The sequence below is a fragment of the Channa argus genome, chromosome 1 (genome assembly GCF_033026475.1).
Source record: "Channa argus isolate prfri chromosome 1, Channa argus male v1.0, whole genome shotgun sequence".
Taxonomy (NCBI): domain Eukaryota; kingdom Metazoa; phylum Chordata; class Actinopteri; order Anabantiformes; family Channidae; genus Channa; species Channa argus.
The window spans coordinates 37,821,557-37,843,643 of NC_090197.1; the positions used below are offsets into that span (position 1 = coordinate 37,821,557).

Below are 22,087 nucleotides of genomic sequence, written 5' to 3' on the forward strand. Positions count from 1 at the left end.
TACAGTGTTAGTTCTCATTCACCCATTACCACTGCAATGCAATGTGCTCCCCCGGGAGCAATTTGGTGTTCAGTGTCTTGCCAAAGGACACTTTAATACATACCCAGAAGAAACCAGGAGTTGAACCTCTGACCCTGTGGTGCGTGGACAACAGCCTTACAAACTGAGCTACAGCTGCCCTACTAAAATGTCTAAAAGACCACTGGACACACTTGCAGTGCTTTAGTCCTGGGGATTAGATTTGCATGTGGATGGCCACAGATTTGCAGCAGATGGAAATTTTGATACAGTTGCATGTTTGAGGAGAGATTTCAGTTTAATGTGTTTGCACTGGTATGATGGACACGTTTTAAATATATAAAACCTAGATTAAATATCCAAACAAGAAATCTGAGAGGACAAAGATGACTTTATCTGTTTAAAAAAGGAAAGAAAATCCCTAAAGGAACACAAGAGCCAATTCCAGAAAAACCTTCAGTGGGAATCAAATTAGACTGAAGATGACAGGTTATGCCAATCATGATCCCCAGTGGTGACAAAAAAAAACAGTTATACTATCATTATAGGAGTTGTCATTACAGTGTAATTATACCAATTACATGTCATCTGCCTTGCATTACTTCAATTTAGCAACACGGCGAGCCAGTGTTGTTTTTCACTTGCTAATTGCTTTTGTAACAATATAGTGTACCAGTGGGTACTAGAACATGCACACTGTCAAAGGGACAAGTGGTGATAAATCCAAGTACTTGTCTTTCAAACACACAAGTAGCATTACCACAATAAGGACAACCTGAAATTAGCTTCAGAGGGTTTAAACTATTTTGCAAAAAAGAGGGAATGAGAGAGAAAACAGGAGGCAGAAAGGCAGAAAGAGAGGAAAAGAAAGAGTTTGTATTTGTGTGTATTTCTGTGTTTGTGGGATGCACCACAGACCTTGGCATACATTGAACTTAACGTGGATACCAGATGATCAAAAGAATGAATACTAAAGAGAATGGTGTGTTTTATTACACTCTTTGAGCATTCACAGCATTTCTAATAAATTAACATTTTGTTTTGAATCGTCAGACATTGACCCAGCAATTATGTTGTTATTATAAGCTTATTTTTTTACAAAAGCTTTCAGAACTCTGATTTGAGGCAAACAACTGGTCGAGACAGTCCCTTATATACACAAAATTACATTTCTGAAATTTTCTTCGTGTAAAGTAGGAGATTAAAACAAGGAGGGAAAACCATAATTACAGCCAGGAACTAAGCAAGACTAACATTGAAATGAATTTCCTTACACTTACACTAACCGTGTTCTTGTGTTACACTGCAGTAGTGTGAGATCTGAAAACAGACGTGTTGGAGGACACATCTGGCCTTGGACTGCACTTTTTTATGTTTCATTAGCTTCGCTTCCTGTCCCAGACTTTTATTTTGTAGCCACTCTTTCCTGTTCTATAGTGAACTCATCCACTTCACACACCGCATCAGTTTTGATTAGTTTCACCTGTTCCCCTCCCTATTTAGACCCAGCTCTCCCCACAGTTCCCTGCCTGGTCCCCCTGGTTTGTGCCCAGCTGCTCCTGAGTTTTATTTCTTGCATACATCGTTTGTATCTGGACCTGGTTGCTTCCTGTAGTATGTATTTTGTGTCTTAATACATATCAAGACAAAGAGTTTGTCTTGATATGTACCCTTCCCTTCTACAATCGTGCTAGTTCTTCCCTTGTCTTGTCTTTCCCCTGTATTTGTTAATAAAGTTTATTCTCTTGCCACAGTTCCTCTTGTCTTTTTGCACTTGGGTTCACCCTTAATACAAAACCTGACAAAAGTCAGTTGATCTCAATAACAAAAACAAATGAAGAACATTTTGTAGAGGAAAACTGGTGAACTTATTGCAGATATGTATATATATTTCAGCAGGTGGGACGATACACGAATGCTACAGTAAATTTAGTGTATGTGTGAAGTTTTTACATTTGATGTGTTAAATGTCTAGTAAACAGCTTGTTCACTGCTTCAGGTAAATGTTGTGTTGGTGTAAGAATATAAGCAGCTGATGTGAAGTTTCATCTAGTAGTATCCATGCATATCTTTTGATACTTTCTGGTGTGTCTCTAAGACTCTAAGTATTTTTATTTTCATCGCTGCTTACAGTACAGCATAAAAAAACAATACCTCCCTACACAGAAAGTGTATATGTTAATTTGGACAATTCATAAGAACCGTTCCTTCACTTCAAATTCAAATTCATTCACAGTAAAGCTTGTTAACAATCTAGAAACTAAGTCTTGTCTTTTTTTAGACAAGTTTGCTTTAAATTATAACATAGAACAACTGAAAGCAGCTGAAAAGGGTGGTTGTGCCGACCCTTTGGTGAATCCCCCACCTCACTGCAGTAATATAACATGTATTATGAGGTGTGTCAGTATAGTGCTGTGTGGGATGTCAGGTGCAACAGATTTCAAACTTCCAACGGGTAAAACCGGTAATTTATGAGTCAGGGAGATGTTTAAAGAGTCATTATTGGTCGCATGCACATGACGGTATTTAGTGAAATAAAAAGCGGCAACTGCCACGCCTGTACACGAGATAGTAAAACCCATGTGCAATAAAGTAAAGTCAAAACAAAGTCTGCAATATAAAAACATAAAAACTAAATGAGCAGAAATATAATTTTACATACTCTATGAGTAGCAGTAGAGCTAGAGCAGTATGTGGATTCCTACCTTAGGGGCTGGTGAGATGACATTTTAATGGATTGGTTGTTTTGTGTTATTTTCATGTGCTGTGTAAATGGCAGCTTATTGTGGTGCTGTGTGCACCACAATGTGAAGGGAAGTCATTAGATTACGGTCTGCAACATACAGAGTAACTCTCAGGAATAGACTGCACAGGTACGCCCCTTAACCTTTAATTGAGGTAACATACAGAGTGGTGGTCCACCTAAGTCCCTTATATTTAATGTAGGTGACTGGGTCATTTGGTATTAGGTACTAGTGAATAAGGTTTATGTCTGTTATTTAACTTGCAAAGTTTTACACCATACAAAAACCTTGTAGAAAAGCCTCACAAAGGCACGTACAGTGTATTTCACATTTTTGTGATTAATATGTTGGTTTCTCATCTCTTCTCTAGACTGTGCTTGGCCCCTCTCTGTGTTAGACCCAGGAACTGCCAAAGCAGTCCCATCCAATTTGGACACTCATTATAGTCAATTTCCTGGAGGAATGCACCAAGTGTGGTAGAGACCGAGGGGGGTTGCCATGTATTTCAGAACAAAATAGTGATTTTTAACAAGTTTGTGATAACAAGTTTCACTTACAGAGTGTTTAATAGTGTCAATGTGTACTGTTACACTTATTATTGAGTAAAAGATAAATCACTATTGTAAGTGAAATCATTTTCTAATTAATGTTTTTTTTAGTTGCCAAAGTTACTGTCGATAAAAGCAGTGTAGGGGCTTCTCTGAGGAGTAGGGCACAGTAGCTGCTAAGAGAAATCCCCTGTGCAGAGTCCTTTTTGTTTGTATGTTTTCCCATTTCTTTTTTTTATTTGTAGACTTGCTAGTTGTTTTACATACATGTTGAATACATTAAAGTACAAAGGAACAGAATAAGAACGTACTGTAACAATCTGGGAAAAATTATTTTTATTGGGGGTAGTGCATAAAAATATCATGGCCCAAAACTTTCATCAATGTACATACTCTACCCTGTAATGTTATAATACTGTATCTGGATGTATAAAATTTCAAAATGTTTTTTCTTTATTCCCTTTTTTGTAGTGACAGCTGCCCAATTAAAAAAAAATAACACTGAACTTTCTGAGTCCTAAAAAGAAATTCCATTCTTAACCTTTAGGATGGCAAAAACATCTGCACATTTTGAATAAGTAAATAAAATAACTCAATCTGCATAGAGGCCACTAAAGGTGAAGTGAAAATGTACGACTGTGTAAATTTAAATGACCTGACAATTTAATATTATAGTAAGTAGCCATGTACCAGAGGTAATGAAGTCTTCTGCGGATTTAGAGCTATTCTTCATCAGATCTGTCTCTAAGTACAGTAAGTTATTTGAAGTGTAGGTTAAATAATTTTATAAAAAGTTCTCCAATGTGCACAACTGTCTCAACTCTCCATATTTAATACAGTCAAATCAGACCGAAGGAAATAGGCCTACGGTAGGCTACGCTGGGAGTAGATATGAGGAGAATGAAATTGTATAAGAAATAGAGGCAATACTCATCTGCTCAGAGATTGCAAGGCAGACTGACATTTTGATTTCTTTCCTGCAAGTTTCATGTTAATGATTTGGCTTTGGATGGGGGACCTTCATAGAGTCTGAGCCATATGAGTGCAATTTCCGTCCTGGGGATGAAAGCACATCGATTGCCCTCTGATGGTTTTTATGGGGGGCTGCTTTCATCCAGACTGAGACATTATTGAACTGCGTTCGCCATTAATGCAGGGCTGATTCTGTGTAACTATATCAACAGGAGTCCAGCAAGCATTCAATGTGCTATACTAGTATGATGTAGCTAATATACTATTGCATAAGACACTGAGGATATATGCAAATATAAAAGTGAAATGGGACAATTTCCTTTTCCTACAATGGAGCACAAACCACATATGATCCAGTGAGTTAAGCGTACAGCAAGTCAGCACAGCAGCCAACCAGTGTAGGCATAAAAATTTGCTTTTTATTCTTGGTAATTGATTAATATTGCAATTAGACTTTGCAATCGGCAAACCCTTCCGCATTCACATTGGGGAATTTCATCCCTGCTGGTGTGCAGCAGGGAGGGTGTTGTTGGAAGCCTTTATGAATCCTACTCTCAGTGTCTGCTTGGATTAAGGAATCATCCATAGCTCCCTTTACTCCACTGAAGGGGTTTATGCTTGGGTTAAACACTGAAATGTGCTCTAGTGATTCCCTTATAGTCCAAACCTTACTGAATTGATCCACAAAGGCAGGAGGAATGCGACTGTCTAAATGAATAGGTCTAGACAGAAGCTACTTGTGAAGAAGTTACTTTTCTTTTGTTTGTATTGTTACAGCAGTTTTCATACAGATTAAGGTGTTTGTTTTATATCTAAAATGGAGGGTTACATTAAAAATCTTTAGTTGTAGCAAAAAAGCACATTCTATTTCACATCACATTTTGTTGTAGTCTCTATTACAGTATAACTCCAGGGAGAATGCCTCAATGCTAATATGAGGTGGCATGATATAGTTCAAGGCACCTGAGTGAAAGTATCACAGATACTATCACAGAAAATACAGTAATATAAGACTTGCAAGTAAATTATGGCTTTTATACATTTGTTACTGAGCCATTTGTGCTTTCATGAGTTGTCTTTATCAAACATATCATTCACGACAGGTGAAACATAGGGAAATGTTTCCCTGGTTAACTCTTAGCTGTCGGTGCAAGGAAAGGGCATTTTCAAAGCATGACTACATTTGCATTTCCACCTCCTGAAAGCATTCAGTTCATCTAATCACTCAGTGCTTGACTGATATAAATGGTTGAGTTATCACAGATTTATAAACTTTCATTACTTTAAGCTGAAAAGTCCCAGTTTGACTACAATCTGAACCAGTCACCAAGAACACTTGGTGATATTAACACCCAACCCAAGACTGCAGAGTGTGCATATTTGCCTTAATAGGAAACATTGACCTCTGCTCTTTTTAGTTAATTTACTGCCAAAGTATAAATATGGAACATAGAGTACTCACCTTTGCACTCTAAATTACCACAGCACGAAGTGAGCTAAAGGGCAGGGGTGATTTTGGAAGTCATATATGTTTGCATTACTGTGCTTTAAACATAAACTTATATGTCAAGAGGTCCAATTAAGTCCTTCAATACAATAATTGGCTATGTGCAAAATATGCAGAGCTAACTTAGAAAGCATGACTTTTTCCTAAATAAAAACCAGAAGTCAGGAATGTGCACAAACAGTGCAGCACATGATTCCCAATGCCGCTTCCTCTGGTTGATCTGAGATCTGCTTATCCTTTTTCTCCTGTGCCTGATTGTCCGGATTGTTGTATATGACGACTGATTGTTGGTCCAACCCGAACAACATGTTACACAAAAGCCAACACACCCACAGGATACTTGCATCTCATCCAATCCAATTTGCAGTTTTGTTCTTTAGCCTGCTCAGTCCTCTCTTTTTGTTTCTCTTTTTCTCTCTCAACTAAGACCGACAATCCCTTCAGATCTCAAGAGGCTTAATCAGTGTCTGTGTCAGACTACTTCACGGCAGCCTTTGGCCACAGCGGATATTATCCATCTTTTCCTTCTAACAAATCTGTCAATCCACTCAACGGGAAATGAAACTTTTCCTTTTTGCAGACAAGTGCACTGTTTGTCTGCAGTAACACACTGGCAAAAGAAAATGAGAAAGCAGAGCAACATGAATTCAACATTAAATACACAACGAGGAGGAGCTCAAAGATGATGAGAAAGTGGCACAGGCTCTACAAAAAGAAATATCAGGAATAAAATATTGGTCTAAAATTCACAATGTATGCCAAGAGGTAACTAACCAAGGGAAAGCTTGCTTTGATTTGACTCAATTTGCATAAACCCTCCCAACTATGCTTTTAATAAGTGATCTTCACCCAGGGAGTTGCCGGTGCATAGCAGATTAGCATATTCCAGACAACACAACCACTGGTTGGTTTAGAAAAATGAGAGTGAAAGTAAAAAAAAAAAGGAAAAAAAAGTGGTACGAGGGCGAATTGGGGGAATAGCAGAGTAGAAAGCAGGGAAATGTACCAAACAGACCTGTTTGTTTTGAATTTCATTTTCAGTAACACAGCAATAAGCAGTAACTGCTGTAGAAATAACCATCCCTCATGAGTCCCCTGCTAATTTGCTAATGGCTGGATTGTTTCATAGTGCCCCCTAGTGGTTCATAAGAGCTTATTTGTGTGACGCTGTAGGAATTGTTTTATCAGAGGAGCAAATGTATGCAAGAGCAGAGTGAGACCAGACCAGAGGCAGAGCTGGTGGGAGCAGAAATTGAGTGAGGAGGGGGTGGAAATGAGGAAAACACACTAACAAGATCCAACTTGACATTAAAATGAGATTTCATTCCTTTTAAGGAAACTTCTCTGTAGCTTTTACAACATGTTACAAATGCTGCAATATGTGAAAAATACACTGAAACAGTCTGTTACATGCATGATGTATGAGGGATGTGAGTAAAGACAACCTTTGAGGCAAAAGTCTCCTACATGACCATTGCTTTACACACTAGAGGGGGCTAGATCATTGAGAGCATGTTACATTAAAACCAAGCTGATTATGATTACAGCGAGCTATGGTCCTGTATTTTACCACATGTGTACATCTACAGAGGAATGTAGAGAAATACATCTGTAATTTTCCATAGTTACACATCAGACTGAATCAGATTTTACAGTTTAATCCCCTTTCCATCATATTACCCTTGAGAATGAACTGACTTTGACTGGAGGATGAAATAATGACAAAACAAAAGATATAGCATTGTGGCTCTACACTTCAGTGCCTGGGATAAGCTGGAAAGCCAGTTAATTTGCTGCAACTTTAATTTGCATGCATTTGAAAAGACAGAAACTAATTGGTATTAGATAGTTGTGTGTTGATAGAGGAGAACCGCCTGAATATTGGCAGAGACAGGAACACAGGGTCCATTGTTTAATTGCCTTCCAAAGGGAGCCAAATCCCATTAATTTACTTAGCAAAATTTAAGTTTGTAATAAAACCCACCTATTTTGAGATTTTAAATATGTATTTTTCAAAGCAAAGGCTCGCTTGCAGCATAAGCAACTCATGTAATCATGCATATTGTGATGTGTTTACTCAACTCACATTATTATGTGTCGCAGTTTCTATCACAGATGTGAGTACTCTGTGTCTGTGAACACACACTCACACACCAATCATGAATTATTCCATACCCACACTCTCTGCAATATCTTACCCCTAAAATGACTCTTTAATACCAGCAATATCACAGCTGCAACAGTTTTCTGTCCCATAAAGAACATTTCTAGCAGATTTAAAACATAGTCCTTCCAGTAAATCAAACTGATCATTGAGGTTCATGTTCGGGTGTCACTTGATTGTCCAACATGTCTAACACTAAGTGAACAAGGACATGAAATAATGTGCCTGCAAAATGTATAATGTGAGAACCACATCTGTGAAATTACAATGTAATCTTTCAATCGTGGGTCTAATTTAGCTGTTTTTGTCAGTGTTTTGTGTTTATTTTTGCATGTCTCACAAACAAGAAAAAAAAACATTGTCCACTGCTGAAAAATCTGTGAAACATCTGTCATTAAGTTTCATCTTTGATGATGAGAAAAATCACTCAAAGTGTATTCAATATTATGGCTTCCAAGAAATTGGGCTATATTAGCCAACAACAATAAAAATGTTGCAACACTCTAGTTAAAATCCCTCTATCTAGCATTTAAATGTCAAATTTATTACGTCTTATAAATAGGTAATGAGAGGTTTAAAATATATGTAAGCAGACATAAGTGATTATTGACAACATTTATAACTCTGCCTGGGCACCCAGAAGTGCAGGTTGTTTAATAAATAGGTAATGCATGAGAGTTTAGGTAAACTGTAATAATATAGAATATGTTTAGAGGAGAAGAGGAGCTGTGAGATGCTGTACGTTAACATACACTTAAAAATGTTCTTCTTATAGTTAATTCTAAATCTTTGTACTGTTTATAAAAGCTAAGAGGGAAATCAAGTAAAGTGTTACCAGTAATATGAACCAGTTCTTTCTGTTCTCACCTGCAGCTTGAAGATATATTTTAGTGTTTTAAAGTATAAATGAGTGGGAATTTAAGTGCTTCTGGGTTGAGCCTCTGTCTGATGTTTTTGGTCAGCAGTTTGCTGTGAGCTTCCAAGGCCACTCAGACCAGTTTCCTTGGCAACAGAGTGCAACATCTCAGCCATTTTCTTTTCTGTAGCCTTGGTGATTAAACTCAACTCTTATTAGTGTGAGTTATCTGGTACAATTTAAAAAAAAATTATGGTTACAACTGGGTCGCAGTTGCTTGAAGACCAAAAGGGATAATATGTGCGTCCCTTTTTCCTCTGACCTTCGTTGTGCCTGTTTCGGGGCTCCATCCTGTCAGTTGTTTCAGACAGATGCCTGTTGTTGATTTTGATTTATTTACCCCTCCTCCATCCACATGCTCTAGACATCTCTACAGGACCTGTGTTGGGGGTGTGCAGGGGTTTGCATTTGTGGGGATGATGTCAGCTTTATAAAGTGAGTAAAGACAGATGTGCTGAAGTCAGACTGTCATGAGTACAGATGCACTGAAGAGGAAGACTGTACTGTGCTGCCCAAAGGACTACACAGTTTGCATATACACACTATTTAAAATGTCCCTTAGATTCATAACGTAAAACATTTTAGGAATTGTGGGTAATACATTACAAAGTCAAGTTAGAATAAAATCATGCATATTTTCTGGTCTTATAAATTCACAATATAGCAAAAGAATCAGCAGCTGTGGGATTTGAAGCAACTATGTTTATTTTCTATATAAAAACATTCACTATTAGGAATTTTAAAAAATAAACAAATGCCCTAAACATATGAACTTCCTGACATATATTTCTTTCTGGAGATATTCTATCTATCCATCACGAATTTATTTTTTATAAATCAGCTTAAACTGAAAAGAAAAGACATTCAGAACACGCTTAAGGAATCATCAAGTGTTAGTTTTTTTGAGTATCAAACTAATCCAGGTGAACACTGCAAACAGCAACCATTAATGCTTGATTCTGCATACTTTTATTTGTGACAATTTGCCAAAATGTAAATAAGAATATGGTCAAATGTGGGGCTCAAGTTGCATCTCACAGATACCACATTTCCTGTGCACAAGGAGTGTGTTTCGGGCAGCTCTCTCAGATTTATCTGACAGCAGAGAGGCCACAGTGTCAGACTCTGAAATCACTAGTCAAACTGGGGTTAATGTTGGTCTGTGTCAGGTGGGATTTGAAAGGGGCTGAGCAGGGGTTGTGACCTTCCCCAGGAGAGCAACTAATTCTTTTCATGTTTGTATGATTCATCTGAGTACAGATCATGTTATTATGAGTTACCAGATGACACTCAGATGCTCTGTAATACAGAAAAGCCTTATTAGTGAAAGCCAAACAAGCCACACAGGCATTCATATTTCATCCAGCTTTTGGCTCGTCTTGTAGACGGGCATTGATCTGCAAATCCCTCCCTGATACCAAGATCCTAATTACTGGCTGAAGTACAGCAGTGTAACGCTAACTCGATAAGAGGAAATTTTGAAAAATGCAACCAAGGTCGCAGGAGATTTCATCTGATGTTAATGTTTTGCAGCACTGTCATTTTTGGATAAGAAACACGTGAAAAAACGTACACATATTACTGGTTCACTGGCGTTACAATGAATTTACAATTTCAGTGAATTGAAAATGCATTTCCAGACAAAGTCTCTTGCAGCAAGACTTGCAAAAAAAAAAAGCACACATTGGCATATGTTCACGAGCAAACAGACACACACACGTCACACACTCATGAAAATGATCACGGTGAATGACAGCTTATACACTGAGTGTGTTTGAATGGGGTCCATGGAGTGACAGTGTGTAACTCCCATTGTGCAGCCAAGTATAAAGAGATTTGATGGAGCATCTGTTTGGAGCGCACAGAAACAACAGGCGGAACAAGAGTGGAAATCTGGACCAGACAGTCTGCACATTGTCATGCAGCTTCAAATTATGATCCATAATAGACACAACAATGGAAAATCCCATTTACATGAACAGAATAGTTAAAGAATTAAAATCAACATATTATGGAATATGAATGTGTTTCCTCAATACATCTTACATTATTAACTAATACTGATAGGAAGCTGCTGTTGCAAATCTATAGGTCTGAAGAAAGAAGGAAGAAGAAGGTAAAAAACTGAACTCATTTGTATTGAGACAAGCTAAGCCGTCATTCAGATACAACATGGCCTTCACCTTGTTGTCGACTTAATATAATTGCAAGTCACAGCCGCTGACAGAGCATCTGTTTGTGACAGGAAGGAATCGATACTCTGGAGTGAAGCATCGTTGAACTTGTTACGCACTGACTTTGAAAATTAAAGAACTACTTTATCCTGAATGTGTGAAAAGGGGTAATGATGCAAAGGAACATTTATAAATGTTGGCGCTATCTTAAAACCTGACTGATACACAAATTGTGTACTAATATTTACATGTTTTCAAACTTGCAGCTAATTGGGATCCACTGTCTGGGAACATATGCATTCAAAATGCCATATTTAATGTATTTATTGTATTTCTATTTATCTTAAATCAATAGTGATTACCTTTTCCTAAGCTTTAATCTGAAAGTCTATTGTTTTAAAGCGGCGGAGAAGGTAGATCTTTTATTTAAGTTTTATTTAAGCCTGTGTAAAAAATAAATACTCCATTATATGTAAAATCCTGAATTAAAATAGTTAAAGTGTAAATGTTTATGTAAAAAAAAAATGTGACATATAAAGTTTTTTGCCTAGAAATTGCCTGGGACTGATAGACATTAGTCATTGACAGTCTATATGACATTATACTGTGTATGAAACTATATGATCATTACAAATACTGGACCACTAGTGAATTTCCCGGCATGTTGACTTATTTTCTAGACCAGACCTGCAGACACAGTACATGTCAATTTTCAGTGTATATCCTCAATGATAACAATAAAATGTTCTGAGCTCATAAAGTTATTTTCCAGTTTGTTATCCAGGTGTGTTTGCCAATAAGTTCCAGAACTTGTGTGGAAAGAAGTTTAAAGTTTGTATACTAGATGCCTTGTAAACCTGTCTGACAGATGACATGGTTGTGTTCCTTGCTCCATTAGCCTCTCTTTCATAGCTCTCCCTCCTCGCTCTGTCTTACAGTGATTTATGCAGGAGCGGAAAGATTGCAGTGTTGCAATTTCTGTCCTCTACATATGTCACCCGGTGGTCCAAATATATGAGCTGTCGGTAAAATAAGTCGATAATACCTGCTCTTTAAAACAGCAGAGATCTCTAAACTATTTTTACTGGTTATAATATGAACTTACCAATGTAGTGTGTAGTGCGTGTAGTTTGATTGACATACAGTATAATATGGTATAAATGTCTACAGAACATGTAGGCATTTAGCAAAGTTGCCATGTTCAGTCTTTGTAGCTGTTTCTTAATAATTAACAATGATCAATGTATTGTTCTAACCCAGAGTCAAAATAATGGTACGATACTACAAATTCCATGTCATTGTGTTAAAAATAACAAGCATAAGTTGGATTTAAGTATATTTCCAAAATTGCTGTTACTTACATAGTAAGTGTAACCATGTTGGAGTTCTGTTTCCTGGACACTTCAGGCCATTGTCAATTTTTATAATACATCAAAATGCTGACAAATGTCTTTTTCTGAGACAGAGAAGTCATGGTTGCAAATGGGATCACTGTTCTACACAGCTGGTAACAAGAACATGTCTACTGTAGCAATCACTGTAGTCCTATAAACATAAAACTTTTTTGTCACATTTACAAATGAATGTGTAAAGCTAAAAAGGGAAGGTCAGTCGTCTAAAAGGCATTTCAGGATACACTGAGATGTGAAACCTCTGAGATTCTCCACAGATGTCAACAAATCAAAAACTTCAAGAGAAGTTTTTGAAGCTATGCAGTGTCTTGTTTAAATGATCAACTTTAATGTCAACAGTGCACAGAAGATAAGATTGTGTGGACTTTGTCTTTAAATCCACAAATACTTCATAACAAAAGTATGATAAAACATTTTTCTCACATTTAACTCAAAGTTGTTTGATTTTTGACATTTTTCTCAATCTCTACTTTGTCTTTCTTTTTTAGTGAAGATGCCTATTTTATTATAATCTTGAGTTGATTCTAAAATTTGCAACTCTACTAAGTCACTCTTGTTTATTAAAAAAGGAAACTTTCCATAGATAATATTTATGCTATTGTGATTAAATATGCTGTACATAAAGTTTTCACAGTCTATAGCCAATTTGTGTTTATTGCACTTCATGCGTAAATAATAACTTATAAAACTAATTGAGCATTTCATTATATGCAGATGATTTATTGTTTTTTGTTATAAATGCACTGGTTTTGTTTCTTTCTGTAGTCGAGGAATGAAGTGCCTAATGTTGTACTGAGGTCAATAATTCAGTTACGACAATTAGTTATTTGACATTATAATCAACAGCTTTATATTGCTCTTCAGCTTTGCTTTCAAGGAGGAAAGCAAAGCTGAAGCTAAAGCTGAAGCTGAAGGTTTACCTAAACTGAACTAATCTTGAAGTTCAGTTGCAACAAACATTCATCACAACAAAGGCACAGTGCAGGTTTTCTTGTTCGTGCTGTGGTTTGAAAGAGGCTGTCAAAATCACATTCAAACGCTCCGCACATTCATACTGAGACTTCTTCACAGCTGTTATGACACAGTTGTGAAGAAGTGCTTTTTGAAAAAGGAAACAAGGTACTTTTTGTTCAAACTGGAAAAACACAGAACCCGATAAATCTGATTTAGAATTCATCTTCATCTGATTGGATGAAAAAAGGTCCAACATTGTCATCACTTGTCTTCACATGTGTGGGGAATGTAGGTTACACGCCACATAGAAAACTCAATAAACACCGCAGATCCTGGGCCAGACTAAACAGGACCTTCATGCCTCAACTAGACACTCTCTTGGCACTTCTATGGTCACCAAAACTGGCCTTACAGCCTTAGGTTTTTGTGGTTGTTTATGTGACAATCATAAGGAAGTCATCATGTAATTTCAGTAAATGCAAATTATTCATACATTGAAAGTAAAGATGGTTTTATCACCTCAGTATTACTTATGCAGTACAATGCAGTACATGATTCCTGATAACATGACCTGCTCTCACGTCAGGCTGACAAAATCTAATGGAATATTGCCATGAAAATCTGGTACTTGTCAATCATTGATTTTGCGATAAAGGTTGGTTGTTGCAGCGTTCCAAAATCAAAGCATTTCCATTTACACATTAGGTCCAAAAGCATTCTTAGATCAAATGTCTGTCTCAAAGTCCTAATATTATAATGATTCTCTGTCCTACTTTGTTCTGTCACCAATATCAGGCCGCAGTGTCCAATCATACACAAGAATGAGCTTAATCTAATTGTATTCTTTCCAGGAAATTGACTGAGAGCTTTTATGCTCTGCATGAGTCAAAATGTTCATCTGAAATGCCATCATTTTACAATGTTGGAACAAACTGGAGCTCAGCCTTACTGTTATTAATCAACACAAATGTCTACATTGAGATGCATTTGTTAGCTGTCCAAACACTCCATATGTTTGCGTTTTAGTAAAGCAGGCCCCAAGCAGCAGTATAAAATCAATATGTTGCACCACATCAGCAAAAAGAGAGTCAACGTTTGTGTTATGTCCTCTATTGTCATTACATCTTTACTAATTTATGTTAAGTGCTTTAATTATGCATTAAGCCAAAGCTGAAGTAACCACCTTAAATGTTTATTGATTATAAACGTCACCTTTCATTATAAACTTGTTTTACTTATAGTTTGTTTACTCATTGCTTCAGTTAACATTCCAACATGTTTGCAGACACAGTCTGATCCAGCAATGCTTTACAGGCTCTATATTAGTGAAGCTTTAAACAGTTTATAATACAGTGCTAACAATGGTAGAAAGACTGTAAACAGTTGCACTGCACTACAGCATTTTCTTCATAGTACAGCAGGGATTGAAGTGTATGTTCTGGAAGTTCAAAGCGAAGTAGAAAAGAATGCACAATTTTAATTTTAATTTTTAATAAAGTGTGCCACTTTTTCTTATACTGGCCAGGACAGCTTACCATTAATAACCCTTAGGTGCACTGGACCCTACACTCAAACATGATCCATGTTAGAATCAAGATGTTTCTATGCCACTTTTGTCATTTTGTTTAAAAATAATCAGTTGTATTATATTTTTGTCCATGCAAGAATGATTTCATGTTTGAAATATTTTTTTTTAAATGTTTTAAACATTTTTAACATTTTTAAAACATTTTGAAAAGTACACAACAGCAATAGAACAATGTCAACATCCATTTTGTGTGTGTGTAAATGGCCACTTATAGTGCTTTGCAATGCTGCTTCTCATTCACACACACACCGATGGGGGTTGCATCCACCAGGAGCAACTTAGGGTTCAATGTCTTGCCCAAGGACACTTCAACACGTAGCCAGGAGAGTGCAGGAATTGAACCACTGGTCGTGTGTGAGCGAGAGTATATGTGTGTGTGTGTGTGTGTGTGTGTGTGTGTGTGTGTGTGTGTAACTCTCTTTGCTTGCCTTATTGTCTCATCACTGTACGCAGCTGTGACAAACTAAATGTTTCTGACTGTAATCATTGCATCTCTTTGTTACTTGAACGATTTGAATGACTAGCAAACCATTGATCAATATATAGCTATATAAATAAATGCACACACATACACACACACCCACACACATACGCACTAATGTTATAGTCTGTGTGGTCGACAAATTATATTCCTGAAGGTCAAAGAAACTGAGGTTCCCATAATATTCCATAAAAGAATGAATGGATTTTTGACCCACCTATGTAAGCTTGGGGTAGTAATACAAAATGGTAAGTTAAAAATTAAGTGGCATAACTATGAAATTATAACAACTTTTCATTACTACGATATTACAAGAAAACGACTTCACCGGGCCATTTTTGACCCACTTATCACAATCTAAGGGTTTAATTTAGCAAACCACAACAGTAAACTGAAATAATGTGGTGTGAAACTTTGCCTGGCCTTGCTTTATTAGCACCTTCTTAGTTCCTCCTGTGCTGAATAGTTGCAGGTGCTGTTTGAAAATGCTGCTCTGAATTTATTTGCTGTGCTGAATGAACCACAAGCTGAGCAGATGGGAACATCTGTAGAATAGATGGTGCTTGACTTCAACCACAGCAGCTGCAGTGATCCTAGGACATGAATGAACAATACCTAAAAAAAGTAGGTCTAATTAGTTAACTCTCTGTTTTTCAGACCTCTCTGCTGAGACCTAACATCTATTACTCCAGTGTTCATTTGCCATTTTAATATGCATGGATTTCTGGGTCAGGATACATTATGTTCCACCAGAAAAAAAACTATTATAGTGTTCTTGAATTCTTTCAAATGTCTATACGAAACCGAAAGAATTGCATGATAGATTTTGATAAAAATCAAATTTGTATGTATACAAATAATACAGTGATCCCGTTGTGTAATTTTGATTTAATCTGATTTGGACTTGTCACTGAAGGAAGGTGATGAAAAGGATTGTTGGCAGTTACTATGACACACAAACAGAAACAAAAGTGCCTACAGTAACAGCACTGTATATATAGAGTAGGTGTTAATAACATGATAGGATAAAAACAGAGAAATAAACTATATAATGACATTTTCTCTAAAATAATTTACCAGTCTTTCTCTGGAAAAATTAATGCTCTTTTAATAGGATTTGCTTGTTTTTAGAGTGTTGTAGATGCCAAACCCCATTAAGCTTTTTTACTTAGCATTATGTTAATCATTTGATCTTTTTTTTTTGCTTCTAATTTTATGGGAACTGCTCACAGGCATGATTTTGACCTGACCACATTCAGTCTCTTAGAGAATAAAATAAATACAATTAAACAGTGGATTTGTGGATTAATGTGTAGTGAGCCATTTAATTCAAATTATATTACATAGCTGGGTGGGAAAATGTTCAAATTCATTTTATTAAATAATTTAGCAAATCAACAAACTGTATCAGAACTCAGCAGATTACTTATGGTTGTTTAGATTATATCAAGTCCTGTAAAGCATTCCCACCTTGAATAGACATATAATATGCAAAGCTGTTTGACCTTATCAGATTATTTTACAACATTTACTATAGTCAGGAATAGCAAACAGAAGTGAAGAGGCAAAACTGTAAACCGAACAAGGCTCTGGCAGCCACGGGTCGATAGTGGGACCTTCCTCTGAGCACAGATACAATATTCACAATCGGACACAAACAGTAATTTGCATTATGCTGTATGTACACCGATATAAAAACGCAATGTTCAAAGTCAGCTATGGGAAAATAATTTTTTTCAGGATGAAGTCTGTCATTTTGTCCCACCACAAACCAGTCAGAATTCCAGTGACATTTTGATTCATGTTAGGCGAGTCATCCCCTGTCATCTCCCAAACACTTCGTGTTAATGGGGCCATCTTTTTTAGACACAGAGAAAGAGACAAAAAAATAAATAAATAAAAATGTCCATCAAATTTCCCTGAATACCTCATTATTTTCTGTGCTAACAGCGCTTTGGTGACATGGTCTGGTGTTACTTTACAATAAAACATATTCACTAAGGCAAATGGGGGGAATAACGACTGGACCCACAGTGCAATTGTTTGGCTAAGAAATGCTTGATTATGGTGCATGAACTTGTTTGACAAATGCGATGCACATTTTATTCTGTTTTGTGGCTGGAAATGGATGGGTCTTTCAACATCAGCAGTCTTTGAGGTGGCTGGGATGTAACTGTGGGGGATAATTCAGTGTGAGTCAGTTTTTCATATGTGGGTCAACATGTGGGTGAAAAGATAATGATGATTTGATTTTACAGTAAAGCAAATAATGAACAAATAATTTTAATAATAGAGAATATGACTTTTACATTAAATCACTGTACTAATACATGTAGTAATTTTTTGTTAGTAAAATATTCTTTTGGGTTGTTCTAGTCCAAGTCTATTAGGGTTTGTGTTATTTTTAACATAAATGAGACCAAGTCGATTGAATTCATTATTTCAAATAATAATGAAATATGAAAGGTGTGTGGATTTAAAGCGTGATCAAGGAAAGTCACATGTCAAACAAGTCAGGGCCCCCAGCAGTCAAATTCAAGTCGCATCCTCAGTTGTCTTTTTTGTGAGTGAAATAGGAATTGTGTAGTAAACTACATCCATCTCTCATTTGAAGCATTTCCCATGTAAACAGCTTTTTTTCACTTAGTTAATAAATGATTTGACACTAAACATTTCATTTTATAGAGGTGTTTGTTTGTCTGTGAGTAAATCCATACTGTCTCAGGCTTTTAAACATGTCCTAATCCCAGGGATCATCCTTCAGTTCCACAGGCCCTGGATCATTGCACACCATGAATGCCTTTCTAAATAAATTCTGAACCAAACTCAAAAGACTGTTATGTTCTTATTAGAGCTACAACCCTTAGCAGAAAAATAACTTGAGCAATTGGACAACTGCGTTTTAAAGAGTGAAAAGTAAGAAAATGGGATAAACATGATGAAAACTCTACTGAAACCCAGTTTCAGGGGAATGCGGTAAACTCGGATAATGAACTGTAGTGAACTAGGAACTTTTTGTACTTCTGTTTGCTTTGTGTAACAGCTGAATGTCTGTTTATTTATCTGCACATTTTGGCACTGCATGTAGTTACACGGAGAGCCCCTAACAACTGCTTTCTGCAAGCATACTTTGCTCGGATTCTTTCTGCTAGCAGACTTTGCCAATAAATAAACTGGATTCTGGTCATTTTAGACAAACACTGTGAGTATTGTTGAGCTACAGTTTGGCTGATGATATTGTCATAATCAATACATTTTCCCCTAGCATCTTTCTTTTGTCATTGTCACTTCATAGTGCTACGTGACAACTTAATTTCCAGCTGATACATGCCTGCTGGGTGGAGTTCCTATTCTGCTGACGACCCCCCTGTCGAGGATCATATGATGTTCTTGTGTTGCTTTGTAATGTTTTGCATATGGCTCCAGGGCGAGGGTCCAAACTCTGAGTTGAATGGTGTTTTTGTTCAACATGGATCATCCCCGAAGAGCGCACATGGCTGCCTCAAACAAGGCTGTCAAGATGTCCGCGAAGGCCCCGTGCCAGCACACCCCATCAGGCAGCTGCTGCCTGCCAGCCGCCCGTCTACAAATAATCTACTGTGGGAGGAGGTGTCAGTCTGTTCTGTCAGGGTATACAGTGAATCCTGAGTGAAACATTCAAAGCTATTACATAAAGAACTAGGTGATAATATTCACTTGGTAAGTACTGGAGAGTAAATTAAGGACATATAATAAGGCAGTTGGGAAACTGAATCCTCTTTCTGTGACTGATTTCCGACTGATCCTGTGGTTGAAGTGAGTTACTGCTGGATGCAATGAAACAACTACAAAGACTAACTAGGAAATTACTACAAAAAACATCCATAAAGACAAGACTCTCTAACGCTACACAAAAGACAGAAGGTGTAAAACAATGACAAGTAGATGCAAATTGACCAAGGAATACTCAGAACTAACACCTAGAGACATGAATATATCGCTGAGTTTACAAGAGATGGAAAACAACTACATCAACACAGAAAATACCAACAAAGAGACGCAAAACAATGCAGCTTCACCAGTTTGAAGGGAATGTACTGTGGCATGTTGGTGTTCATAATGAAGCACTGGATGATATCTACATACTATCAGAAATGTGATGACAGTTTTTCATCCGATGTGCAGTACTATCAGGACAGAGCAGGACTTAGGTAAAAATACTTGTCATTTTATGTTTTGTTATTTATATTTCACAATCAGTGCATTAATATTGGAATGCTGCATTTATTCTACTGTAGGACACAAGGCATCGCGTTTTCTCATTTCACAGTGAGCAACACGTCACCTTGTGTTACACAACAGCTATTCACATTTTGACAACCCAGTGATCAGGTGGCATGTCAAACTCCATTAAGCACTATTGTGATAGCTGCAGGGTTCATGCCGAAAATTCTGATAAAGTGTTCTGTTCACGCTATTTGCTGTGATATTTTTACTTCATCCCAATACCCTGGGACAAATAAATTCTTTTTGACCACTTTTCATAGAAAAATCACTTGGTAAAATGCTGCATGAAAAAAAAAAAAAAAAACAGTCGTGTGGCTTTACCCTCGTTGCAAATTGCTTACAGACAGTCAAGCTAACCGCAATCAGTTTGTATAAACAACATGAGAATATAGCTCATGCTACCGAGCCAGTACAGTGTCTCACAGGCCTGGCTGCCGACACAAGTTATGTAAACGCCAAGGCGACAAGGCAGATCCTGAGAGGTGCACTAGGGACCAGACCCATCATGCCAACTTGGAACCTCTGAAGCCAGACACATCAGACGCTGTAACAAGTTCTTCCTTAACTTTAAAGGTGAAGGGACACAAAACTGCTTATTTGAAGAAGATGTGTTGAAGTAAACACCCACAGACTTAGCAGCATCAATAGTCCGAACTTTGGAAATGTTGCACCAAATGTAAATTTGTCAAATTTAAAGTTACTTAGAGGCATAAAATGTCACGTTGTGCAGTTTTTGTCACTAATATACAGAGTAAATCTACTACTACATCACAAAGACCAAACCCCAGACCTCATGAAATAACACCTAAGGTTATTAACTACATCACCTGCTGTTTGGGCCCACTTCCTCAGTTTCGAAATGTCATTATTCCTGTCATGCCTCTGATCATCATGTCCACACTGTCATAAAACATTAGCTTTCATTTTCCCAAAAGTAAACCATTAAACACCTCTAGGCTTTAGCTGAACATACACCCTTAAACTTTCTGTGACTTCTCAGTTATTGGTCAATTTCCTCTAAATGGGCCTTGAAGGGGGCTCCAGTGGGTTTCCTGTCAAAACAACTAATTTTAGATCGTGTTGATCTCTGCACTTTTATTTTGGCTTCTATGAGTAACACACAAGTGATCATAGTGGCTTCACAACAGCTTGATTTTAAAAGTGAAAGGATCAGCAAACAGGTTACACCCCATTCAACAAGTGCACTAGAAAGCCGGACACAAGCTGCTGTGCAGACATTAAACTACAATAAAAACCAGGATCTGGACACCAAAGTGGCTCCAGAGGAATGAGCTGGTGGTTTGTAACTCCTGAAGTCCTCTCCTTGGTATCTACAGCGTTAATATTCCTGAGAAGCTCCACCTCCACTACCACCTTTTATGTTAATTTCAGCGTGATCTCTGCACGGACTGTGGGGGGTGGGGGGCGGGAGCCGCTGCTGCCTGTGTCGGCTGCTGTCTGCTCAGCGTCGATGAGGATTTGCTCACACAAAACCTGCCGCTCAAGCGTCGTCGGGACTTTTTTTTTTGTGTGTGTGTGTGAACGGCGTAGTTTCCCTATAATGTCGCCGCTGAGGACGCGCAGCTGAAAGTGAATATTGTGCATCCGGCCGGCAGTTGCAGGAAGAGGGGAACGCACCTTGCATCCAGCCATGGGAGGTCAGATCACCAGAGCCACTATCTACGGTAAGGACATGTGGCATGACGGGGACAGGAGAGCCAGAACTGATTCGTTATTGTTAATGAACCCAGGGATGCCATGGTGGAGGACGATGAAGTCTAGCTGTACGCGTGCATGTGCAGCCTCAAGCCTGCGTGTGCATGAAAACTGTAGGCGTCCTGGTGTCCTAAAATAAATGAGAAGTGAAAGTAGCTGCTTTAGCCAAGTTTTGCCACCTTCCGTAAGTCACGACTGGCTCGTAATAAAAAGAAATTTGTTTAAATGGGGTTTTTTATACGAACTAATGCATATACACATAATATTGTTTAAATACACGCCGTGTCCTATTCTGCATCTTCTGGAGTTACAATTAAAAGTAAGTCAAACAGAATCAAGCTGGAGGTTTACACACAGCCCTTCCCACCTGGCTTCATACCCTACAATTGAATTTAATGCACAAAGATCTTTATTCCTTTTGCTGTTTTATTCTGTCTTTCTATTCACGTGGCGCCAAATGGAACCTTCAGAGTACACACAGACTCAAACGTGGATAGTTAACAGGTGCATCGCAAGTTTTTATGTGCAACTTGCAGAAGTTCTCTACCCAACGTGTTAAACCATATATGGTTTATTATACTTTGATTCCCATATAATTGCTAGGGTATTTACAAATGCAAATTTCAT

At 37.5% G+C, this 22,087-nt stretch overlaps 1 protein-coding gene across 3 annotated transcripts in view; it reads left to right on the forward strand.

Annotated features, from left to right (window-relative positions):
• The first annotated feature begins 21,148 nt into the window (after nt 1-21,148).
• The window catches only part of LOC137134048 (E3 ubiquitin-protein ligase NEURL1-like), a 30,335-nt gene continuing 29,396 nt past the window's right edge, over nt 21,149-22,087 (forward strand). For 2 of the 3 annotated variants that reach the window (XR_010915365.1, XM_067518445.1), the window contains exon 1: nt 21,149-21,429. Coding sequence is in view for 2 of the 3 variants with exons in the window: in XM_067518445.1 (XP_067374546.1) it covers nt 21,396-21,429 (34 nt within the window). In the remaining variant the exon portion in view is untranslated. The remainder of the gene's footprint in view (nt 21,430-22,087) is intronic. The other variant, XM_067518430.1, reaches the window with a different exon arrangement.